This window comes from Pezoporus occidentalis, unplaced genomic scaffold (assembly GCF_034315485.1).
Source record: "Pezoporus occidentalis ecotype Australia unplaced genomic scaffold, CSIRO_AGI_Poc_V1 ctg486, whole genome shotgun sequence".
Lineage (NCBI taxonomy): Eukaryota > Metazoa > Chordata > Aves > Psittaciformes > Psittacidae > Pezoporus > Pezoporus occidentalis.
Genome location: NW_026915820.1, coordinates 1 through 23,370, shown reverse-complemented (window position 1 = coordinate 23,370; position 23,370 = coordinate 1). Strand labels below are relative to the sequence as shown.

The 23,370-nt window shown below is 65.4% G+C and overlaps 3 protein-coding genes across 5 annotated transcripts; all 3 read left to right on the top strand.

Annotated features, from left to right (window-relative positions):
• Positions 1-796: 796 nt before the first annotated feature.
• CPXM1 (carboxypeptidase X, M14 family member 1) lies at positions 797-14,898 on the top strand. 2 transcript variants are annotated; one of them, XM_062636610.1, is made up of 14 exons: positions 797-1,049; positions 3,226-3,348; positions 4,905-5,014; positions 5,977-6,065; positions 6,133-6,217; positions 8,996-9,146; positions 9,222-9,310; positions 9,415-9,538; positions 10,557-10,753; positions 10,827-11,006; positions 12,707-13,004; positions 13,080-13,219; positions 14,077-14,179; positions 14,657-14,898. In XM_062636610.1, the coding sequence occupies exons 1-14, from the start codon at positions 812-814 to the stop codon at positions 14,896-14,898; spliced, it is 2,169 nt and encodes a 722-aa protein (XP_062492594.1). In that variant the 5' UTR covers positions 797-811. The 2 variants fall into 2 exon arrangements, with proteins under 2 accessions (XP_062492594.1, XP_062492593.1); XM_062636609.1 differs by having other exon boundaries at positions 5,926-6,065.
• Positions 14,899-15,596: 698 nt separating this feature from the next.
• On the top strand, positions 15,597-17,880 carry LOC134172962 (probable N-acetyltransferase camello). 2 transcript variants are annotated; one of them, XM_062636607.1, is made up of 2 exons: positions 15,597-15,742; positions 16,731-17,880. In XM_062636607.1, the coding sequence occupies exons 1-2, from the start codon at positions 15,700-15,702 to the stop codon at positions 17,459-17,461; spliced, it is 774 nt and encodes a 257-aa protein (XP_062492591.1). In that variant the 5' UTR covers positions 15,597-15,699; the 3' UTR covers positions 17,462-17,880. The 2 variants fall into 2 exon arrangements, with proteins under 2 accessions (XP_062492591.1, XP_062492590.1); XM_062636606.1 differs by having other exon boundaries at positions 15,599-15,748.
• Positions 17,881-18,922: 1,042 nt separating this feature from the next.
• On the top strand, positions 18,923-22,209 carry LOC134172963 (N-acetyltransferase 8-like). Its single transcript, XM_062636608.1, has 2 exons — positions 18,923-19,007; positions 20,514-22,209. Exon 2 carries the CDS (start codon positions 20,520-20,522, stop codon positions 21,204-21,206), a length of 687 nt encoding a protein of 228 aa, XP_062492592.1. The 5' UTR covers positions 18,923-19,007; positions 20,514-20,519; the 3' UTR covers positions 21,207-22,209.
• Positions 22,210-23,370: the final 1,161 nt, after the last annotated feature.

Genomic DNA, 23,370 nt, shown 5'->3' with positions numbered 1-23,370 from the left:
AAGGGTAATGGGAACACTGTGGGGTGCAAGGGGGGGGGGGACAGTGCTGGGGACAGTGGACGTGGTGTGAGGACGAGGGGCATTATGCTGGGGATTGGGGGACACTGAGTGATGCTGGGACAATGGGGATGCCGTACGGTACTGGGGGCAGCAGGGGGGGGGGGGGGGGCTGGACCCCGTGTCCCCACCGGAGGGGGCTCTCGGAGCTGCCGGTCAAAAGGAGGGGAGAGAGCGGTTGTACCCCACAGCGCCGGGGGTCCCACTGTCCCTGTGCCCCAGTGTCCCGGTGTCCCCGTGTCCCGGTGTCCCGGTGTCCCCGTGTTCCTGTGTCCCGGTGTCCCAGTGTCCCGGTGTCCCGGTGTCCCCGTGTCCCGGTGTCCCCATGTCCCCGTGTCCCTGTGTCCCTATGCCCCGGTGTCCCCGTGTCCCGGTGTCCCTGTGTCCCCGTGTCCCAGTGTCCCTGTGTCCCGGTGTCCCGGTGTCCCCGTGTCCCAGTGTCCCTGTGTCCCGGTGTCCCGGTGTCCCCGTGTCCCAGTGTCCCGGTGTCCCGGTGTCCCCGTGTCCCGGTGTCCCGGTGTCCCGGTGTCCCCGTGTCCCAGTGTCCCGGTGTCCCGGTGTCCCCGTGTCCCTGTGTCCCCGTGTCCCTGTGTCCCGGTGTCTCCGTGTCCCCGTGTCCCTGTGTCCCGGTGTCCCGGTACCCCCCCGGCCAGGGGGAGGGGGTGATGGGGGGCGTGGAGGGGAGGGCGAGGGGAGGGGAGGTCCGGGACGAGCCGCGCCGGGCCCGCTCCGCTCCGCTCCGCTCCCCGCGGCCATGGCGGGGCTGCCCCTGGCGCTGCTGCTGCCGCTGCTGCTGCCGCTGCTCCCCCCGGTGCCCCCCGCCCGCGCCGCTCCCCCCCGCCCCGGCGCCACGGCGATGGGCGCCCCGGGAGGCACCGCCCCGGGACCCCGCAACGGCACCGGGGCGGCCACGGCGGCGCCCCCCAACACCGCCCCCCCCTCCAGCCCCGCTGCCCCCGGGCGCCCGCCCGAGGGGGGGGCCGGGACCGCAGGTAGGAAACGGGGGGGGGGAACAGAGCACGGGGGGGGCGCGGGCGGGGGGGGGCGTGCACAAGTGTGAGCGTGAGCACGGCCGGGACCGGGGGGTGAACGGCTCGGAACGGGTGTGGGGGTGTGCACGGGTGTGTGGGGGTGTGTGCATGTGTGTGTGTGCACATGTGTGTGTGTGTGTGCACGTGTGTGTGTGTGTGCATGTGTGTGTGCGCACATGTGTGCAAGTGTGTGCACATGTGTGTGTGCACGTGTGTGTGTGTGCACATGTGTGAGTGTGTGTGCATTGTGCGTGTGTCTGTGCAAGTGTGTGTGTGTGCACGTGTGTGTGTGTGTGCACATGTGTGTGTGTGCATGTGTGTGTGTGCACATGTGTGTGTGCGCGTGTGTGTGTGCATGTGTGTGTGTGCACATGTGTGCGTGTGCACATGTGTGTGTGCGCGTGTGTGTGCACATGTGTGTGTGCACATGTGTGTGTGCACGTGTGTGTGTGCGCACGTGTGTGTGTGCATGTGTGTGTGCACGTGTGTGTGTGCATGTGTGTGTGTGCACATGTGTGTGTGCGCGCACATGTGTGTGTGCATGTGTGTGCGCATGTGTGTGTGCAGGGGGGTGGGTGGGTGTGTGTGCAGGGGTGTGTGTGTACATGTGTGTGTGTGCATGTGTGTGCGCGTGTGTGTGCGTGTGTGTGTGCAGGGGTGTGTGTGTGTGCAGGGGTGTGTGTGCACAAGTGCGTGTGCACAGTCCTGTGTGCGTGAACAACCGTGTGCATGGGGTGCTGTGCACAAGTGAGTGCCCCTCTGAGCACACACGTGCACAGCCTTGTGTGCAGGACGTGGTGCAGAACCGTGTGTGCACAGGGACGTGTGTGCTCAGCTCTGTGGGTGCCTGTGCCCAGCTCTGGGTGCAGGGGGATGCACAGCTACGTGTGCACAGCTCTGTATGTGCATGGCTGCGTGTGCAAGGAGTTGTGTGCTCAAGCGCGTGTATGTGCGAGGACACCCGTGTGCAGAGCCCTGGGTGCAGGGGGGTGCACAACCCTTGTGTGTGTGTGCACACGGGGATATGTGTGAACAAAAGTGTGAGTGCACAGGGATGTGTGCACAGGGATGTATGCAGAGGGATGCAGGGATGCACACACAGGGATGCAGGCATGCACACACAGGGATGTGTGCAGAGGAATGCAGGGATGCACACGCAGGGATGCACACGCAGGGATGTGTGCACAGGGATGCAGGGATGCACTCACAGGGATGTGTGCACAGGGATGTGTGCACAGGGATGCAGGGATGCACACGCAGTGATGTGTGCACAGGGATGCAGGGATGCACTCACAGGGATGTGTGCACAGGGATGTGTGCACAGGGATGCAGGGATGCACTCACAGGGATGGGTGCACAGGGATGCAGGGATGCACACACAGGGATGTGTGCGCAGGGATGCACACACAGGGATGTGTGCACAGGGATGCAGGGATGCACAAACAGGGATGCAGGGATGCACACACAGGGATGCAGGGATGCACACCCAGGGATGTGTGCACAGGGATGCACACACAGGGATGCAGGGATGCACACACAGGGATGTGTGCACAGGGATGCAGGGATGCACAAACAGGGATGCAGGGATGCACACACAGGGATGTGTGCACAGGGATGCAGGGATGCACAAACAGGGATGCAGGGATGCACACACAGGGATGTGTGCACAGGGATGCACACACAGGGATGCAGGGATGCACACACAGGGATGTGTGCACAGGGATGCAGGGATGCACACCCAGGGATGTGTGCACAGGGATGCAGGGATGCACACACAGGGATGTGTGCACAGGGATACAGGGATGCAGACGCAGGGATGTGTGCACAGCTCTGTGCGTGGAGGGTTGCACACCTTTGTGTGCACGGGGCGGGTGTCACGGGGGATGGCTCAAAGTGTGTGTACACGTGTGTGTGTGTGCATGCAAGTACGCACGTGTGTGGCTTGCGTGTGCATCCATGCACCAGCCCGAGTGAGGGGTGCAGGGGTCCCTGAAGGTCGGTGCGCCTCTGCTCCAGGCGCTTCTGTGGACCCCAGTACCCTGGGGACACCCCACTATGGGGGTCCCCCCGCCCCAGGGGGGCCCCATCACCCCACCCCGGGGTCCCACCACTCAGGGGTCCCTGTGCCCATCTCCAGCTGCAGCACCCCGGAGGAAGGTGGTGCGGGTTAAAGTGGTGAGGAAGAAGGTGCTGAAGAAGAAGGTGCTGAAGAAGAGGCCGAAGGCTCCAGCCAAGGACACGGCTGCTCCACAGGAGCCTTGTACGTACCCTCGCCACCGCGACACGGCTGCACACGCGTGTGCACGCCTCAGTGCCATGCACTCACATGTGTGAGCTGGGTGCTCAGCGCCTGGCAGCACCCGCAGCCTGTGCCTGGCACATGCTATGACACACGTGTCCCCGCGCTGCCATGGGTGTGCACACAGGACCCCCCCTGCACACCCGTGTGCACACAGGAAACCCCCCACCTTGCACACCCCTGTGCACACAGGAACCCCCTTGCACACCCGTGTGCACACAGGAACCCCCCCCGCACACCCGTGTGCACACAGGAAACCCCCCACCTTGCACACCCATGTGCACACAGGAACCCCCCCTTGCACACCCGTGTGCACACAGGAACCCCCCCCTTGCACACCCGTGTGCACACAGGAACCCCCCCTTGCACACCCGTGTGCACACAGGAACACCCCCTTGCACACCCGTGTGCACACAGGAACCCCCTTGCACACCCGTGTGCACACAGGAACCCCTTGCACACCCGTGTGCACACAGGACCCCCCCCTTGCACACCCGTGTGCACACAGGAACCCCCCCTTACACACCCGTGTGCACACAGGACCCCCCCCTTACACACCCGTGTGCACACAGGACCCCCCTTTGCACACCCGTGTGCACACAGGAACCCCCCCTGGCACACCCGTGCACACAGGACCCCCCCTTGCACACCCGTGTGCACACAGGAACCCCCCCTGCACACCCGTGTGCACACAGGAACCCCCTGCACACCCGTGTGCACACAGGAACCCCTTGCACACCCGTGTGCACACAGGAACCCCTTGCACACCCGTGTGTACACAGGAACCCCCTTGCACACCCGTGTGCACACAGGAACCCCTTGCACACCCGTGTGCACACAGGAACCCCCTGCACACCCGTGTGCACACAGGACCCCCCCTGCACACCCGTGTGCACACAGGAACCCCCCCCTTGCACACCCGTGTGCACACAGGAACCCCTTGCACACCCGTGTGCACACAGGAACCCCCCTTGCACACCCGTGTGCACACATGAACCCCCCTTGCACACCCGTGTGCACACAGGAACCCCCCTTGCACACCCGTGTGCACACAGGAACCCCTTGCACACCCGTGTGCACACAGGAACCCCCCTTGCACACCCGTGTGCACACAGGACCCCCCCCTTGCACACCCGTGTGCACACAGGAACCCCTTGCACACCCGTGTGCACACAGGAACCCCTTGCACACCCGTGTGCACACAGGAACCCCCCCTTGCACACCCGTGTGCACACAGGAACCCCCCCTTGCACACCCGTGTGCACACAGGAACCCCCCCTTGCACACCCGTGTGCACACAGGAACCCCCCTTGCACACCCGTGTGTACACAGGAACCCCCCGTTACACACCCGTGTGCACACAGGAACCCCCCCTGCACACCCGTGTGCACACAGGAACCCCCCCTTGCACACCCGTGTGCACACAGGAACCCCTTGTACACCCGTGTGCAGTCAGGGCGCGCGGCGGGGCCGTGCCCGGGGGTCCCTGTGTGACCGCGGCCCCCCCCTGCCCGCAGCGTGCCCCCCCCTGGGGCTGGAGTCGCTCCGGGTGCGGGACTCGCAGCTCCGCGCCTCCAGCACCAAGCGCTACGGGCTGGGAGCGCACCGCGGCCGCCTCAACATCCAGGTACGGCCCGGCCGGGAGCGGGGGGCAACGGGACCGGGGGGGGACGGCACGGCACGGGTGTGCTGCGGGTGTGTGCATGGTGTGTGTGTGTGTGTGTGTGTGCATGGTGTGTGTGTGCACGGCACGGGTGTGCTGCGGGTGTGTGAGTGTGTGTGCGTGCATGGGGTGTGAGTGTGTGTGTGTGCATGGGGTGTGTGTGTGTGCACGGTACGGGTGTGCTGCGGGTGTGCATGGTGTGTGTGTGAGTGTGTGTGTGTGCATGGGGAGTGCATGGTGAGTGTGTGTGTGCATGGTGAGTGCACGGCACGGGTGTGCTGCGGGTGTGTGAGTGTGTGTGCATGGGGTGTGTGAGTGTGTGTGCATGGGGTGTGTGAGTGTGTGTGCATGGTGAGTGCATGGTGAGTGCACAGCACAAGTGTGCTGCGGGTGTGTGAGTGTGTGTGTGTGTGTGCATGGGGTGTGAGTGTGTGTGTGTGCATGGTGAGTGCATGGTGAGTGCACGGCACGGGTGTGCTGCGGGTGTGTGAGTGTGTGTTCATGGGGTGTGTGTGTGCATGGCGTGTGTGTGTGCTGTATGTGTGCATGGTGTGTGTGTGCATGGCGTGTGTGTGTGCATGGCGTGTGTGTGTGCATGGCGTGTGTGTGTGTGTGTGCATGGTGTGTGTGTGTGCTGTGCGCATGGCGTGTGCACGGAACTTGTGTGCTCTGCGTGTGCTCTGCGTGTGCACGGTACCTGTGACACTCGCACAGCACGTGACACACATGACGCGCGCACACCCCACGTGCCCCATGCAGCGCATGCATGCCCTGTGCCTGTCACACACCACGGGCCCCACATCCCCCCCATGCGGTGGGTGCCGGGGCTGGGGGCAGGTCCCTGCATCCCCCCCCATCCCTGCTCCCCCCCCCAGTCAGGGCTCTACGATGGGGACTTCTACGACGGGGGCTGGTGCGCGGGGCAGGAGGACGCGGGGCAGTGGCTGCAGGTGGATGCCCGCGGCCTCACCAACTTCACCGGCGTCATCACCCAGGGCCTCAACTCCATCTGGACGTAAGGGAGGGCGCAGGCAGCCGGGGGGGGCCGGGGGGGGGCACCCACTGACCCTGTCCCCTTGCAGGTACGATTGGGTGACGTCCTACAAGGTGCAGGTCAGCAACGACACCTACACGTGGCACCCGTGCCGCAACGGCACCGAGGAGGCGGTAGGTGCCCGGGGGCAGGGGGAAAGGGGATGGGGACCCCCAGCACCCCCGGTTCCCCGGGCAGAGCGAGGGCATGGAGGGGTTTAACCATGGGGGGGGTACCCGCAGCAGGGGTTAACGGTGCTGCTTGGCGCTGGGCTCTGTTGCCTTTGGCTCCCCCATCCCAGAGCGTCCTGCAGCACTTCCCTCCTGCACAAAGGCTGCTTGTCCCCGCTGCCAGCCCCCCCGGCACACGTGTGAACATGCCAAGGGCTCACACATGTGAACACGCCAAGGGCGCGCACGCGTGAACACGCCAAGGGCGCACACGTGTGAACATGCCAAGGGCTCACACATGTGAACACGTCAAGGGCGCACACACGTGAACACGCCAAGGGCTCACACGTGTGAACATGCCAAGGGCTCACACGTGTGAACACGTCAAGGGCGCACACACGTGAACACGCCAAGGGCTCACACGTGTGAACACGCCAAGGGCGCACACATGTGAACACGCCAAGGGCGCGCATGCGTGAACACGCCAAGGGCTCGCACGCGTGAACACGCCAAGGGCTCGCACGCGTGAACACGCCAAGGGCGCGCACGCGTGAACACGCCAAGGGCTCGCACGCGTGAACACGCCAAGGGCTCACACGCGTGAACACGCCAAGGGCTCACACATGTGAACATGCCAAGGGCTCACACATGTGAACATGCCAAGGGCGCACACGTGTGAACACGCCAAGGGCGCACACACGTGAACACGCCAAGGGCTCGCACGCGTGAACACGCCAAGGGCTCGCACGCGTGAACACGCCAAGGGCTCACATGTGTGAACACGCCAAGGGCGCGCACGTGTGAACACGCCAAGGGCGCACACACGTGTGAACACGCCAAGGGCTCACACATGTGAACACGCCAAGGGCTCACACATGTGAACACGCCAAGGGCTCGCACGTGTGAACACGCCAAGGGCTCGCACGCGTGAACACGCCAAGGGCTCACACACGTGTGCGTGGCACATCCAGCTGTGCCCAGAGGTGACCACGGCTGCCCCATGCCCGGGGCAGGGGGGGCTGCACACATAGGGGTACACGTGGGTGCAAGGACGGAGGTGGGGGAACACAGGGGTGCTCCCATGCACAGCACAGGCACTGGTGCTTGGGGTCCCTGAGCCAGCACTGGCCTGGGGGGAGTTTGGGATCCATGCACTGGGGCAGGTTTGGGGTCCCCCTCTGCTGCATTTGGGGTCCCTGTGCCAAGAGGAAGCTTCGGGGTCCCTGTGCCAGGGCTGTGCTGGGGCAGGTTTGGGGGTCCCTGTATTGGAATGGGTTTAGGGGTCCCTTTGCCGCTGTCAGGTTTGGGGGTCCCTGTGCCAGGAGCAAGTTTGGGGTCCCTGTGTCAGGATGGGTTGGGGGTCCCTGTATTGTCCAGGGTTTAGGGGTCCCTGTGCCAGGGCTGTGCTGGGGCAGGTTTGGGGGTCCCTGTATTGGAATGGGTTTAGGGGTCCCTTTGCCGCTGTCAGGTTTGGGGGTCCCTGCGCCAGGGCTGTGCCAGGAGTAAGTTTGGGGTCCCTGTGTCAGGATGGGCTGGGGGTCCCTGTATTGAACAGGGTTTAGGGGTCCCTGTGCCAGGGCTGTGCCGGGAACGAGTCTGGGCCCCTGTGCTGAGGTGGGTTTGGGGTCCCTGTGCCAGGGCCGCATCAGGGGCAGGTTTGGGGTCGCTGTGCTCATCCCTGGTCCCCTCCCGTGCGGGTGCTGGGTGCCGGTGCTGGGGGGCAGAGCAGCAGCAGCAGCAGCAGCCTCAGCCCTGCGGCTCCGCTGGGCTCTGGCTCCTCCTCGGCAGGGCCGGGACCGTTCCCGGTTCCCAGCCCGTGTCTGCTCCTCGTTAGGGGCTGGAGCGGGGCCAGGGGAGGCCGGATGCGGCCGCGGAGCCTGTAACCCCTCGGGTGCCGCAGCGCCTCCGCTGACCCCTCCGTGCGCAGCCCCAGTGCCCACAGCCCCCGTCCCCACATCCCCATCCCCTCATCCCCCCATTGCACAGCCCCCCCTTCCCACAGCCCCCCCATCCCACCGCTCCCCCTTCCCACAGCCCCCGTCCCCACATCCCCATCCTCACAGCCCCCCAATGCACAGCCCCCCCTTCCCACATCTCTATATCCCCATCCCCTCATCCTCCCATTCCCACAGCCCCCTTTCCCACTGCTCCCCCTTCCCACAGCCCCCATCCGCACATCCCCATCCTCACAGCCCCCCACTGCACAGCCCCCCCCCAGCCCCACACCTCTGTATCCCCCATCCCCACATCCCCCACAGCACCCCTTTCCCACTGGTCCCCCTTCCCACAGCCCCCATCCCCACAGCACCACATCCCTACAGTCCCATCCCATCCCCATCCCCCCACAGCACCACATTCCCCATGCCCCATCCCATCCCCACAGCCCCCCCCATCCCATCCCATCCCACCCCATCTCCACAGCCCCCCCATCCCATCCCCACAGCCCCCACATCCCACCCCATCCCACCCCATCCCCACAGCCCCCATCCCATCCCCACAGCCCCCCCCATCCCATCCCATCCCATCCCATCCCACCCCATCCCCACAGCCCCCCCACCCCATCTCCACAGCCCCCCCATCCCATCCCATCCCACCCCATCCCCACAGCCCCCCCACCCCATCCCCACAGCCCCCCCATCCCATCCCATCCCATCCCCACAGCCCCCCCATCCCACCCCATCCCACCCCATCCCCACAGCCCCCCCATCCCCTCCCCTCCCCTCCCATCCGCGCTCCCCCCAGGTGTTCCCCGGGAACAAGGACCCCGAGACTCCCGTTCTGAACGTGCTGCCGGAGCCGGCCGTGGCGCGGTACCTGCGCATCAACCCGCAGTCCTGGTTCCCCAACGGCACCATCTGCCTGCGGGCCGAGGTGCTGGGCTGCCCGCTGCCCGGTGCGTGCCCGCCCCGGCCCCTGCCCGCCCCCCGGCGCTGGCTCCGGCCCTGACCCTGTCCCCCCCGGCCCCCAGACCCCAGCAACATCCGCGCCCAGCACGGGCAGCCCCAGCCCGGCACCCGCCTGGATTTCCGCCACCACAACTACAAGGAGATGCGAAAGGTGCCGGCTCCCCCGCCCCCCCCCGGGGCACCCTGGTGTGGGACCGGGGCTCTGCAGCCCTGGGTGCCCCCGCACCCTGACCCAGCGCCCTGTGCCTGCCCCAGCTGATGAAGCGGGTGAGCGAGGAGTGTCCCGACATCACCCGCGTCTACAGCATCGGGAAGAGCTACCTGGGCCTCAAGATGTACGTCATGGAGATCTCGGACAAGCCCGGGCAGCACGAAGTGGGTACGTGACCTGCGGGGTGGGGTGCGGTGGGGTGCGGTGGGACAGGATGGGATGGGGTGGGATGGGATGGGGTGGGGTGGGGTCAGATGGGGTGGGATTGGATGGGGTGGGGTGGGGTGGGTTAGGATGGGATGCGGTGGGGTCAGATGGGGTGGGATGGGATGGGGATAGGGATGGGGATGGGTTGGAGATGGGATAGGGATGTAATGGGGATGGGGATGGGGATGGGGATAAGGATGGGGATGGGATGGAGATAGAATGGGGATGGGATAGGGATGGGGATAAGGATGGGGATGGGATGGAGATGGGATAGGGATGTAATGGGGATGGGGATGGGGATAAGGATGGGGATGGGATGGAGATAGAATGGGGATGGGATAGGGATGGGGATAAGGATGGGGATGGGATGGAGATGGGATAGGGATGTAATGGAGATGGGGATGGGATGGGGATAGGGATGAGGATGGGTTGGAAATGGAATGGGGATGTAATGGAGATGGGGATGGGATGGGGATAGGGATGGGGATGGGTTGGAGATGTGATGGGGATGGGATGGAACATCCAGGCTGGTGCAGGATGGGGATGGGGCAGCTGGGGACACCCAGGTGGCTGTGCAGACAGAGGGTGATGGGATGAGGTGAGGTGGGATGCCCAGGCTGGTATGGGTGGATGGGGGATAGGATCCAATGGGATCAGATGAGATCAGATGGGGTGCCCATGGCAGTGTAGGATGGGGACGGGGTGTCTGCAGACACCCTGGCTGATGTGGGAAGATAGAGATGGGATGGGATGGGATGGGATGGGATGGGATGGGATGGGATGGGGTGGGATGGGATGGCATGGCATGGCATGGGATGGCATGGCATGGCATGGGATGGCATGGCATGGGATAGGATGGGACACCCGGGCTGGCTCAGGCAGATGGGGACAGTCCCCAGGGATGCCCGGGCTATCACGGGGCACAGGGGACCAGGGCAGCCGTGGTCCCCTCACCACCACACCGGTGCCGGTCCCGCAGGAGAGCCGGAGTTCCGCTACGTGGCCGGGATGCACGGCAACGAGGTGCTGGGCCGGGAGCTGCTGCTCAACCTCATGGAATACCTGTGCCAGGAGTTCCGGGCCGGCAACCCCCGCGTGGTGCAGCTGGTGACCGAGACCCGCATCCACCTCCTGCCCTCCATGAACCCCGACGGCTACGAGACCGCCTACAAGCTGGTAGGGCCCCGCCGCCGGTGCCGGGGGCCGAGCACCGTCCCGGCGCCGTGCTGGTGACCCCCTCCCGCGGCAGGGCTCGGAGCTGTCGGGCTGGGCCATGGGCCGCTGGACCTACGAGGGCATCGACCTCAACCACAACTTCGCCGACCTCAACACGGCGCTGTGGGATGCTGAGGACAATGACTTGGTGCCCCACGAGTTCCCCAACCACTACATCCCCATCCCCGAGTACTACACCTTCGCCAACGCCACGGTGAGCCCCGTGCCGGTCCCCCTGTGCCGGTGCGCCGGGGGATGCCCTCCGTCCTGGGCGTGCAACCCATGGGGTTTGGCCATGGGGGTCCTGGCCATGGCGATGGGATGGGATGAGGACATCCAGGCTGGTGCAGGGTGGGGATGGGGTGGCTGGGGATGCCCAGGGTGATGGGGATGCTGATGGATGGGAAGGGTGGGGAGAGGGATGCCCAAGTTGGTGCCAGTGGATAGGGATGGGATGGGACACCCAGGCTGAGGTAGGGTGGGGATGGGGTGGCTGGGGATGGGCTGTGTGGGAAGGAGAATGGGGGGACAGGGACGTCCAGGTTTGTGCAGGTGGATGAGGATGGGATGGGATGGGATGGGATGGGATGGGATGGGATGGGATGGGATGGGATGGGATGAGGACACTCAGGCCAGTGCAGGTGGATGTGTACGGGATCCGCGATGGGATGAGGACACCCAGGCTGGTACAGGATGAGGATGGGATGGGATGAGGACACCCAGGCTGGTGCTGGATGAGGATGGGATGGGATGAGGACACCCAGGCTGGTACAGGATGAGGATGGGGTGGGATGAGAACACCCAGACTGGTGCAGGATGAGGATGGGATGGGATGAGGACACCCAGGCCGGTGCAGGATGAGGATGGGATGGGATGGGGTGGGATGAGGACAGCCAGGCCGGTGCAGGATGAGGATGGGGTGGGATGGGATGAGGACACCCAGGCTGGTGCAGGATGAGGATGGGGTGGGATGGGATGGGATGGGATGGGATGAGGACACCCAGGCCGGTGCAGGATGAGGATGGGATGGGATGGGGTGGGATGAGGACAGCCAGGCCGGTGCAGGATGAGGATGGGGTGGGATGAGGACACCCAGGCTGGTGCAGGATGAGGATGGGGTGGGATGGGATGGGATGGGATGAGGACAGCCAGGCCGGTACAGGATGAGGATGGGGTGGGATGGGATGAGGACAGCCAGGCCGGTGCAGGATGAGGATGGGGTGGGAGGGGATGGGATGAGGACAGCCAGGCCGGTGCAGGATGAGGATGGGGTGGGATGGGATGAGGACAGCCAGGCCGGTGCAGGATGAGGATGGGGTGGGATGGGATGGGAGGAGGACAGCCAGGCCGGTACAGGATGAGGATGGGGTGGGATGGGATGGGATGGGGTGCCAGGATGGTGCAGGATGAGGATGGGGTGGGATGGGATGGGATGAGGACAGCCAGGCCGGTGCAGGATGAGGATGGGGTGGGATGGGATGGGATGAGGACAGCCAGGCCGGTGCAGGATGAGGATGGGGTGGGATGAGGACACCCAGGCTGATGCAGGATGAGGATGGGGTGGGATGGTATGGGATGGTATGGGATGGGATGAGGACAGCCAGGCCGGTGCAGGATGAGGATGGGGTGGGATGGGATGAGGACAGCCAGGCCGGTGCAGGATGAGGACAGCCAGGCCGGCGCAGGATGAGGATGGGGTGGGATGGGATGAGGACAGCCAGGCCGGTGCAGGATGAGGATGGGGTGGGATGGGATGAGGACGGCCAGGCTGGTACAGGATGAGGACAGCCAGGCCGGCGCAGGTGGCTGTGTACGGGCTCCGGGATGGGATGCCCAGGCTGCCAAGGGCTGGAGGTGCGGTGGGGGTGGCTGGGATTGGGAATTCACCCCCAGGACCCTCCGCGGTGCCCGCAGGTGGCGCCGGAGACGCGGGCGGTGATCGACTGGATGCAGCGGTACCCGTTCGTGCTGAGCGCCAACCTGCACGGCGGGGAGCTGGTGGTCACCTACCCCTTCGACATGACCCGCACCTACTGGAAGGCGCAGGAGCTCACCCCGACGGCCGACGACGGCGTGTTCCGCTGGCTGGCCACCGTGTACGCCACGTCCAACCTGGCCATGGCCAGCGAGGAGCGGCGCCTCTGCCACTACGACGACTTCACCCGCTACGGCAACATCATCAACGGCGCCAACTGGCACACGGTGCCCGGCAGTGAGTGCGGAGGGGACGGCGTGGGGGGGCGACAGGGATGGGGACCCCCTGACCCCCCCCTTGTGTCCTGCCCAGGCATGAACGACTTCAGCTACCTGCACACCAACTGCTTCGAGATCACCGTGGAGCTCTCCTGCGACAAGTTCCCGCACGCCTCCGAGCTGCCGGCAGAGTGGGAGAACAACCGGGAGTCCCTCCTGCTCTACATGGAGCAGGTCAGGGATGGGGGCACCCGGGGGTCCGGGACATGGGGGGGACACTGCGGGGGCTGAGCGGGACACGGCTTGGGGTCCCCAAACACCCCAAGGCTCCATCGTCCCCCATGCACCCTGCAGCGTGTGAGGTGTGACCTGCACCGGGGTACGTGTGTGCATGTGTGTGTGCACGTGTATTCGTGTGTGCTCACGTGTATTCGTGTGTGTGCGCACGTGTATTCGTGTGTGTGCTCACCTGTATTCGTGTGTGTGCTCATGTGTATTCGTGTGTGTGCACACGTGTATTCGTGTGTGCTCACGTGTATTCGTGTGTGTGCGCACGTGTATTCATGTGTGTGCACATGTATTCGTGTGTGTGCGCACGTGTATTCGTGTGTGTGCGCACGTGTATTCGTGTGTGTGCACGTGTATTCGTGTGTGCGCACGTGTATTCGTGTGTGTGCTCACGTGTATTCGTGTGTGTGTGCGCACGTGTATTCGTGTGTGTGCTCACGTGTATTCGTGTGTGTGTGCGCACGTGTATTCGTGTGTGCGCTCACGTGTATTCGTGTGTGTGTGCACGTGTATTCGTGTGTGTGCTCACGTGTATTCGTGTGTGTGCGCACGTGTATTCGTGTGTGCTCACGTGTATTCGTGTGTGTGCGCACGTGTATTCGTGTGTGTGCGCACGTGTATTCGTGTGTGTGCGCACGTGTGTTCATGTGTGCGCACGTGTATTTGTGTGTGTGTGCACGTGTATTCGTGTGTGTGCGCGCACGTGTATTCGTGTGTGTGCTCATGTGTATTCGTGTGTGTGCGCACGTGTGTTCATGTGTGCGCACACGTGTGTGCCACCGGCTCGGGCCCGTGGTCCTCAGGTTCACCGTGGGATTAAGGGGGTAGTCCGGGATGGAGACACGGACGAGGGAATCGCCAACGCCATCATCTCTGTGGATGGCATCAACCACGACATCCGGACGGGTACGGTGGGATGCGGATGGGAATGGGGGTGGGAGTGGATTTGGGGATGGGACTGGGGATGAGGATGGAAATAGGCCTAAACTGGGAATGGGGATGGGGATAGGAATAGGATTGGGGATGGGGAAGGGAATGGGATTGGGGATGGGAATAAGACTGAGGCTGGAAATAGGATGAGGCTGGGGATGGGAATGGGACAGGAATGGGTCTGGGAATGGAACTGGGAAGGGGATGGGAATGGGATGAGGTTGGGAATGAGGATGGGAACAGGATTGGGGATGGAAATAGGATTGGTCTGGAAATGGGGGTTGGGACAGGAACAGGATTGGGACTGGAAATGGAGGTGGGAATGGAATGGGGGTGGGCTGGGAACAGGAACAAGGATGCGAATGGGATGGAGATGGAAGCGGGATGAGGCTGGGAATGAGGACGGGACGGGGGAGCAGGATGAGGCCCTGCAGGGGCATCCCCCCGCCGCAGCCTTCCACGGGGACTACTGGCGGCTGCTGAACCCGGGCGAGTACGAGGTGACGGCGCGGGCCGAGGGCTACGAGGCGGCCACGCAGCCGTGCCGGGTCCCCTTCGAGAACGTGCCCACCCCCTGCAGCTTCCGCCTGCGCCGGGCCCCGCGCCCGCGGGGGAGCCGCCTGCCCCCGGACCGGCCCCTGCGCCTGCAGCGACGGCGCCTCCGCCGCCTGCGCGCCCAGCGCCGCGCACCCTGACCGGGCGGCCGCAGCCCCGGCGCCGCGGGCTCGGCGAGGGGCAACCGGGGGCCGGGGCCGGAGCGGGCGCTGCCGGGGTCACCGCAGTGCGGGCGCTGTCCAGTAAAGATGGGGGCGCTGCCCCGGGGCCGGCTGCAGCGGGTCTGTGCGGAGCGGGAACGGGAGCGGGAATGGGAACGGGAAATAAAGAGGGAAATGGAGGGGGAACGGGAATGGAGCGCGAATGGGAACGGGAATGGGAACGGGAGCGGGAACGGGAGCGGGAAATGGAGCGGGAACGGGAGTGGAAAAGGGAATGGGAGCGGGAAATGGAGCAGGAAATGGAGCGGGAACGGGAACGGAGCGGGAACGGGAATGGGAGCGGGAATGGGAACGGGAATGGGAACGGGAGCGGGAACGGGAATGGGAGCGGGAAATGGAGCGGGAACGGGAGCTGGAATGGGAGCGGAAATGGGAATGGGAACGGGAATGGGAGCGGGAACGGGAAATGGGAACGGAAAATGAAGCGGGAAATGGAGCGGGAACGGGAACAGGAACGGGAACTGGATATGCAGAGTGAGAGCGAACGGGCGGGCAGCGCTCCTCCCGCCTCCGCAAGCCACGCCCCTCCCAGAGAGGCCACGCCCCTCCTCTGACCACGCCCCCTATGTTGAAGGTCAACGAGGCCTCCACCTCCTTGGCCCCTCCCCTTTCTCACCCCGCCCACTCGGATAGCTGTCCTGCCCATGACGTCTCCCCTACGCTGAACGCCTATTGGCTGATGGGAGCGGGAGGGGCGTGTCCCGGCAGGCGCGGTGGCCAATGGGCTACGAGTCCTGTCGGCGTCAGGCGGGAGCTGGAGGCGGTACCGGTGCGGGCGGAGGGGGTGTGCGAACATGGGGGCAATGGGGGGGGTTTGGGACCATGGGGATGATGGGGGGGCCATGGGGAGCTGGGGCCGTGGGGGCGCTGGAGGTGGGTCTAGGACCGTGGGGATGCTGGGGACACTGGGGGGGGGCCCATGGGGTGCTGGGACTATGGGGGTACTGGGGGGTACTGGGGCCATGGGGGGCTAGGATCGTGGGGTCACCCGGGGGGCTGGTGTCTAGGATCATGGGGGCATTGGGGGGGTCCAGGAGGGCTGAGACCATTGGGGCCCTGGGCTGGGGGTCTAGGAGCATGGGGGCACTGGGTGATGCTGGGGCCATCGGGGCACTGGGCTGGGGGTCTAGGAGCATGGGGGCACTGGGTGATGCTGGGGCCATGGGGACACTGGGAAGGGGTCTAAGACCTGGGGGATGCTGTGGCCATAGAGGCATTGGGGTGGGCCAATAGGGACTATATTGTCCCATGGGGTGGGACTATAGGACACGGGGGAGGGGGCTTCAGGTAAGTCTGGGACCATGGTAGCAATGGGGAGGGATCTAGGGCAGTGGGGATGCTGGGGTCACTGAGGTGAGGTCATGGGATGCTGGGACCATGGGGGCACTGGGGAGTGTCTGGGACCATGGGGCATTAGTGGGGACATGAGGGCATTAGGAAGGGGCTGTCCAGTGGTGCTGGGACCATGGGAGCATTGGAGGGGTCCAGGGGTGCTGGGGGCTATGGGGGCACTGGGTGGTCTGGTGGGTGCTGGGGGGGTCCCCATAGGTTTCTAAGGGGGTCCCCATGGTGCAAGCAGGGTGGATTTAAGGGGAGGGCTGCGGGGTTGCTGCTGGTGGGGTGGGGAATGGTCCCTTGCGGGGCAGAACAGGCCTGTGCGGTGCAATGGGGCCATGCCCATGGGGCTGGGGCACCCACCCTCACCCTGCCCATAGCCCGTGGTATCTGACCCACATCCCCCCCCCCGGCAGCACCAACCATGGTCCCCTTCCGCATCCGCCCGTACCGGGACAGCGACTACGCCGCCGTGCGGGAGGTGTTCGCGGCCGGGATGAGCGAGCACGCGCCGGCGCTGTGCCTGCACGTGCTGCGGCGGCCCTGGGCGCTGCTGCTGCTGGCCTGCACCTTCTGCCTGCTGCTGGCGAGCGCGCGCTCGCTGCTGCTGCCGCTGCTGGCGCTGGCGCTGGTGCTGGCGCTGGCGCGGCACATCCTGGGCTGCGCTTGGGACGCCTACATCCAACGGTGCCTCGACGCCGACCTGCGCGACATCGCCGCTGCCTACGGCCCCGGTGCCGGCGCCCGCTTCTGGGTGGCCGAGGCGGACGAGCGGGTGGTGGGCACGGTGGGCGTGCGGCCGGCGGCGGCGGACGGAGGCGGCGATGGCGGCGACGGGGAGCTGGTGCTGAAGCGGATGTCGGTGCGGCGCGGGTACCGCGGGCAGGGCATCGGCGCGGCGCTGGGCAGGGCGGCGCTGGCCTTCGCGCGGCAGCGCGGCTGCCGGGCCGTGGTGCTCAACACGCTGATGGTGCAGCACGAGGCGCGAGCGCTCTACGAGCGCCTGGGGTTCCGCCGGCACCGCCAGTACGTGCTGCCAACCGTCTACGGGCACCTGGCCAACTGCACCATCACCACCTACCGCTACGAGCTGGGCAGCAGCGAGTCGGCACCGCCGCCGCCCCGGGAGCAGGCAGCCATGGAGTGATGGAACCGTGCGATCATCCAGGGTGGAAAAGAGTTTCCGGATCAGCCGGGCCACCCAAGGACTGCCAAGGCCACCTCTGCCCCATGGCACTGAGGCCTCGGCTCCACGAGGTGTGAACACTTGGAGGGCCGGTGCCTGCAGCCCTGCCCTGGGCAGCCTGTTCCAATGCCTGAGCACCCTCTGGGGCAGGAATTGTTCCTCAGCTCCATCTAAACCTGCCCTGGGGCAGCTTGAGGCCGTTTCCTCTTGTCCCATCCCTTGTTCCCTGGGAGCAGAGCCCAGCCCCTCCTGGCTCCATCCTCCTCTCAGGCACTTGTAGGGAGCCATCAGGTCCCCCCTGAGCCTTCTCTTCTCCATCTGAACCCCCCAGGTCCCTCAGCCCTTCCCCATCACCCCTGTGCTCCAGGCCCTGCACCAGCCCCTCTCCAGCCCCTCAATGTCTGTCTCGTAGCGAGGGGCCCAGAGCTGAGCACAGGATTCGGGGTGCCCAGCACAGGATTCGGGGTGCCCAGCACAGGGGGGCAGTGACGAGGGCAGGGGATGCATCCTGGCCCCACCACACGTGCCCCTCAGTGCTGTGCTCAGCAGGGTGCTGGGTCCCCCCCAGTTCGTTCATTGCCATGGTGCATCTCAGGGACACGCAATGGGGGGGGTCTGGGTGCTGCCATCCCCACCCCATCGCTGTCCCTGCTTTCCCAACGGAGTTCAGGCTCCCAGGAGCGCATTCCCATGGGGAGCCTGGCCCCAAAGCCTTTGGGGGGGTTCCCCACGTGTGCCCCCCGCCTTGGCCCCTGTGCAGTGCCTGTGGGTCAGGGGCTGCTGCTGGAAGGGGGGGGGGGTGTTAACAATAAAGGACCATCCACAGCACTGGGCTGGATCGTTCTTCCCACATTGGGATGGGGTCTCAGGATGGGATCCTCACTGGGATGATGGCACCAGCACTACAGGGACCCCCATGAGAATGGTCCAGCACTGGGGGGGCACCAACCTGGACCCACTGGACATTACCATAACGCATGGGGATGACCCCCCCACTGTGTACTCCCCAGACCCCCTGTGCCAATGGGTGTCACTGGGAAGGGGACCACGATCCCCCAGACCCCCTTGTCCCCTCCTTGGACCTCCTTGTGCCCCCGCCCCGTCCCCTCGCATCTCCTTAAGCCCCATCCTTTGCCTGCTGTACCAAAGGCAACTCAGTGACCGTGAAAGAGCAGGGCAAAGTCCGAAGACCTTTGTCCCCCCACCCCATAGAGGGGCTCTTCAAGGGGGGGTCCACAACTAAAACGGGCATTGGGAACCCCCCCCACAATGGGACCACTCAGAAGGGGGGGATGATGCTGAAGCATTGGCGGGGATGGGGGGGTCCGGGTTGTGGAGGGGGACGGGCTTCGCCCGTCCCCCTCCACAACCCGGACCCCCCCATCCCCGCATCAATGGGTACCCCCCCATTACCCCCCTTAATGCCCCCCCCCGCGCTCAGCGTGACCCCAGAAGCCACATCCCTCCGGCGCCTGCGCTCGCTGCATCTCCGGAGCCATCGTCACGGGTAAGAGCCGAGCCTCGAAGGGGGGGGGGGCCCAGGGGGTCCCCCCCAAAGGGTGCAGAAGGAGGGGATGAATGGGGCTGGGGTAGGAGAATAAGGGGGGGGGGTGCGGGAGGTAAAGCCCCCCCCCCCGTCGTGGTTATGGGCTTAAATGGGGACCCCCAGCTTAAACAAAGGGGTGCAAAGCTGCCGGCTCTGCTTCGGGAAGTGGGAGGGATGGGGGCTACGATGGGGGGGTTGAAGGCGGGGGGCGGTGCTATGGTTGCCATTAACCCCCCCATAATGGGGTCAGTGCAGACGTACGGGGGTGATTATGGCATCTCTGGACCCCGTTTCCGGGGGGGGGAGCCCCTTTCTCCCCCTCCGAACAGGGGAACAAGCCCATAGCGTGCCCTGGGCACCCCCGGGGGGGGGGGGGTCCGTTCCTGTTTCCCCTCCATTTCCCTTTGCTCTGTCCCTGCCGCGGCAGTTCGGGGTGAAGGATGGGCACACACAAAGGTCCTGTGCGCGGTGGTGGGGTCCTGGGGGTGATCGGGGGGATTGGGGGGGGGGAACACCCCCAAATCCTCCTTCCCTTTCCTCCCCGCGCCCCGGTCCCTGCTCCCTCTTCCTCGCGATCCCATCCCCATCTCATCCCTGCAGCCTGGGGCGGGTGGGATGGACCCGGAGGCTCCACCAGGGGGAGAGGGGACCCCCTGTGTCCAACCCTTTTAACCCCTCCGTCCCCGGGACCCGCAGTGGGACCGGGCCCCCAGGCACGGCTGCTGCAGCCCCGGGATGAGAAGGGAGATGGTTGGGGGGGGTTGGTGGAACCCAAAGCGGGGGGGGGTGGGAGGAGGAGTGGGGCAGGGACCGCGCGGTGGGGGCGGGATGGAAGCCTGGGATGGAGCTCTTAGGGAGTTGGGGGTGCTGGGTGAGGAGCAGCTCCCCATGACCCGGTCCAGATCCCCCCCTCCCGTGCTGGGTGCACCCCAGAGCGTGAGCAGCAGCGCAGGGAGGGGATCCTGCCCCTCTGTTGTGGGATGGGGAGACCTGAGAGCGGCTCCAGTGCCTGAAGGGGCTGCAGGGAACCTGGAGAGGGGCCTGGGACAAGGGATGTAGGGCCAGGCCCAGGGGAATGGCTTGAACCTGCCCGAGGGGAGAGTTGGAGGGGATACAAGGAAGGTGGGGGGACATTGGAAGGGGTTGATTGGAGAAGCTGTGGCTGCCCCATCCCTGGCAGTGCTCAAGGCCAGGTTGGACACAGGGGCTTGGAGCAAGCTGCTCCGGTGGAAGGGGTCCCTGCCCGTGGCAGGGCTTGGAGCTGGAGGAGCTTTAAGGTCCCTTCAACCCAAACCAGGCTTCCAGGGCTCTATAAGGGGGTGATGCTGCCAGCGGGGTGATGCTGAGCACCTGCAGGAGCTGTGGGGGACGCTCAGCTCCCTGGCTGTGCTGTCCCGGTGCTGCGGTCTCTGTGTCATGTGTGACCCCCCACCCTCCCCACCGCTGACCGCCGGTGCCGTGCCGCAGGTTCCCATGGCGTCCTACCGCATCCGGCAGTACCAGGACAAGGACTTTGACGCCGTGCGGACGCTGTTTGCCCGCGGGATGCTGGAGCACAGCCCGGCCGGGTACCGCCACGTCCTGCGCTCGGCCCGGGTGCAGCTCCAGCTCCTCGTCCTCTTCGTGCTGGTGCGTGCGGCCGGCGGCTTCTGGCTGCTGGGGCTGGGGGCCGTGGCGCTGGCGCTCGTGGCCATCTGGCTCCTGGTGCGCTCCTACTCCACCACCTACGTGCGGCAGGCGCTCGGCACCGACCTGGCCGACGTGCGCGGCTCCTACCTGCGCTCCCCGCACGCCTGCTTCTGGGTGGCCGAGGCCGGCGGCGCCGTGGTGGGCACGGTGGCGGTGGAGCCGCCGCAGGACCCGGCCGAGCGGGCCGTGGCGCTGGAGCTGAAGCGGCTGTCGGTCAGCAGAGAGCACCGGGGCTGCGGCATCGCCAAGGCGCTGTGCCGGGAGGTGCTGCGCTTCGCCCGCGCCCGCGGCTTCGGCGCCGTCGTCCTCTCCACCTCCATGGTGCAGGTGCCGGCGCAGCGGCTCTACGAGAGCCAGGGCTTCCGCAGGGTGGGCACCACCAGCCCCTCGCTGCTCGCCTCCCTCCTCTGCTTCCAGGTCTTCCGCTACCGCTGCGACCTGCCCGGCCCCGCCGCGGCCCCGCCGCGCTAGGGAACGGCACCGGAACCGCGGCACCGCAGCCCCGAGGGAGGTGATGCCACGGCACCTCGGGTGCTGGGCCTGGCGTGCGAGGCACGGCTGTAGTATCCCTGGCACCGCTGCAGCATCCCTGGCACCGCTGCAGCATCCCTGGCACTGCTGCAGCATCCCTGGCACAGCTGCAGCATCCCTGGCGCCGCTGCAGCATCCCTGGCGCTGCTGCAGCATCCCTGTCACAGCTGCAGCATCCCTGGCACCGCTGCAGCATCCCTGGCGCTGCTGCAGCATCCCTGGCACAGCTGCAGCATCCCTGGCACCGCTGCAGCATCCCTGGCACCGCTGCAGTATCCTTGGCACCGCTGCAGCATCCCTGGCACAGCTGCAGTATCCTTGGCACCACTGCAGCATCCCTGGCACAGCTGCAACATCCCTGGCACCGCTGCAGCATCCCTGGCACCTCTGCAGTATCCTTGGCACCACTGCAGCATCCCTGGCACAGCTGCAGCATCCCTGGCACAGCTGCAGTATCCTTGGCACAGCTGCAGCATCCCTGGCACAGCTGCAGCATCCCTGGCACAGCTGCAGTATCCTTGGCACTGCTGCAGCATCCCTGGCACAGCTGCAGCATCCCCCATAACCACAGCATCCCCAGCATGCAGGGCACCACTGCAACATCCCCAGCACCACTGCAGCATCCCCAGCATGCAAAGCTCCACTGCAAAATCCCTGGCACCCTAAGCACAACTGCAGCATCCCCAGCACGCAAGGCTCCATCACAGCATCCCCTAACACACTGGGTACCATTGCAGCACACCCAGCATGCTAGGCTCCATTGCAGCATCCCCTAACACACTGGGTACCACTGCAGCAGACCCAGCATGCTAGGCTCCATTGCAGCATCCCATATACGCTAGGCACAACTGCGGCATTCCCCACCACTGCAGCACCCCTGGCACCGCCACAGCATCCCCAGCACCCCCAGCACCATTGCAGCATCCCCAGCACCATTGCTGCACCCCCAGCACTATTGCAGCACCCCCAGCACCACCACAGCATCCCCAGCACCCCCAGCACCATTGCAGCACCCCCAGCACCACCACAGCATCCCCAGCACACACAGCACCATTGCAGCACCCCCAGCACCACCACAGCATCCCCAGCACCCCCAGCACCATTGCAGCACCCCCAGCACCACCACAGCATCCCCAGCACCCCCAGCACCATTGCAGCACCCCCAGCACCACCACAGCATCCCCAGCACACAGAGCACCATTGCACCTCCATGGAGCGAGGCTCAGCCATGGCACCCACCGGGGTCGGGGCTGGGATGGGGCTGCCCCTGGCTGGGCTGTTGGGGCTTTTCCTTGTTTGCCAGTGGTGAGAAATAAAGAGAGATGGACCCCATGGGACAGCTGTGTGGGGCGTGGGTGTGCACGTGTGGGGGTGTGTACATGTGTGTGTGTACGTGTGTGTGTGTGTACGTGTGTGTGTACACGTGTGTGTACATGTGTGTGTGTGTACACGTGTGTGTACACGTGTGTGTGTGTACATGTGTGTGTGTACGTGTGGGTGTGTACGTGTGTGGGTGTACGTGTCGGTGTACATGTGTGTGTACATGTGTGGGTGTACATGTGTGTGTACATGTGTGTGTGTACACGTGTGCGTACCTGTGTGCGTACCTGTGTGTGTACATGTGTGTGTGTACGTGTGGGTGTGTACGTGTGGGTGTACATGTGTGTGTACATGTGTGTGTGTACACGTGTGCGTACACGTGTGTGTACACGTGTGTGTACATGTGTGTGTGTGTACATGTGCCTGTGTGTACACGTGTGTGTATGTGTACCTGTATGCGTGTATGTGTACACGTGTGTATCCGTAGGTGCACACGTGTGTATGTTTACACGTGTGTGCGTGTTCACGCATGCGCAGGCCCGCCCATGCCCGCCCGCACTGCGCGCAGGCGCCGTCCCCTCGCTTCCTTGTGCGCGTGCGAGCTGCTGCCAGCACCCCCGAGAGCCCCCCCAGCGCCGTGCTGGGGACCGGGGACCCTTGGGGTGCCGGGGGGGGGCAGGGGGGTGCCAGGGGACACCCCGGGGCCCACAGGCAGGCTGGCGGACATGCCCTCACTAAAGATGGCGGCGGCGAGGCCCGCAGTGCCCTCAGTAAAGATGGCGGA

Coding starts and splice junctions, on each gene's coding strand:
- CPXM1 (XM_062636609.1), top strand. CDS start 812: ATGGCGGGGCTGCCCCTGGCGCTGCTGCTGCCGCTGCTGCTGCCGCTG. Junction 10,754..10,826: donor ACGAGACCGCCTACAAGCTG/GTAGGGCCCCGC, acceptor CTCCCGCGGCAG/GGCTCGGAGCTGTCGGGCTG. Junction 11,007..12,706: donor ACACCTTCGCCAACGCCACG/GTGAGCCCCGTG, acceptor CGGTGCCCGCAG/GTGGCGCCGGAGACGCGGGC.
- LOC134172962 (XM_062636606.1), top strand. CDS start 15,700: ATGGGCTACGAGTCCTGTCGGCGTCAGGCGGGAGCTGGAGGCGGTACC. Junction 15,749..16,730: donor GGGAGCTGGAGGCGGTACCG/GTGCGGGCGGAG, acceptor CCCCCCCGGCAG/CACCAACCATGGTCCCCTTC.
- LOC134172963 (XM_062636608.1), top strand. CDS start 20,520: ATGGCGTCCTACCGCATCCGGCAGTACCAGGACAAGGACTTTGACGCC.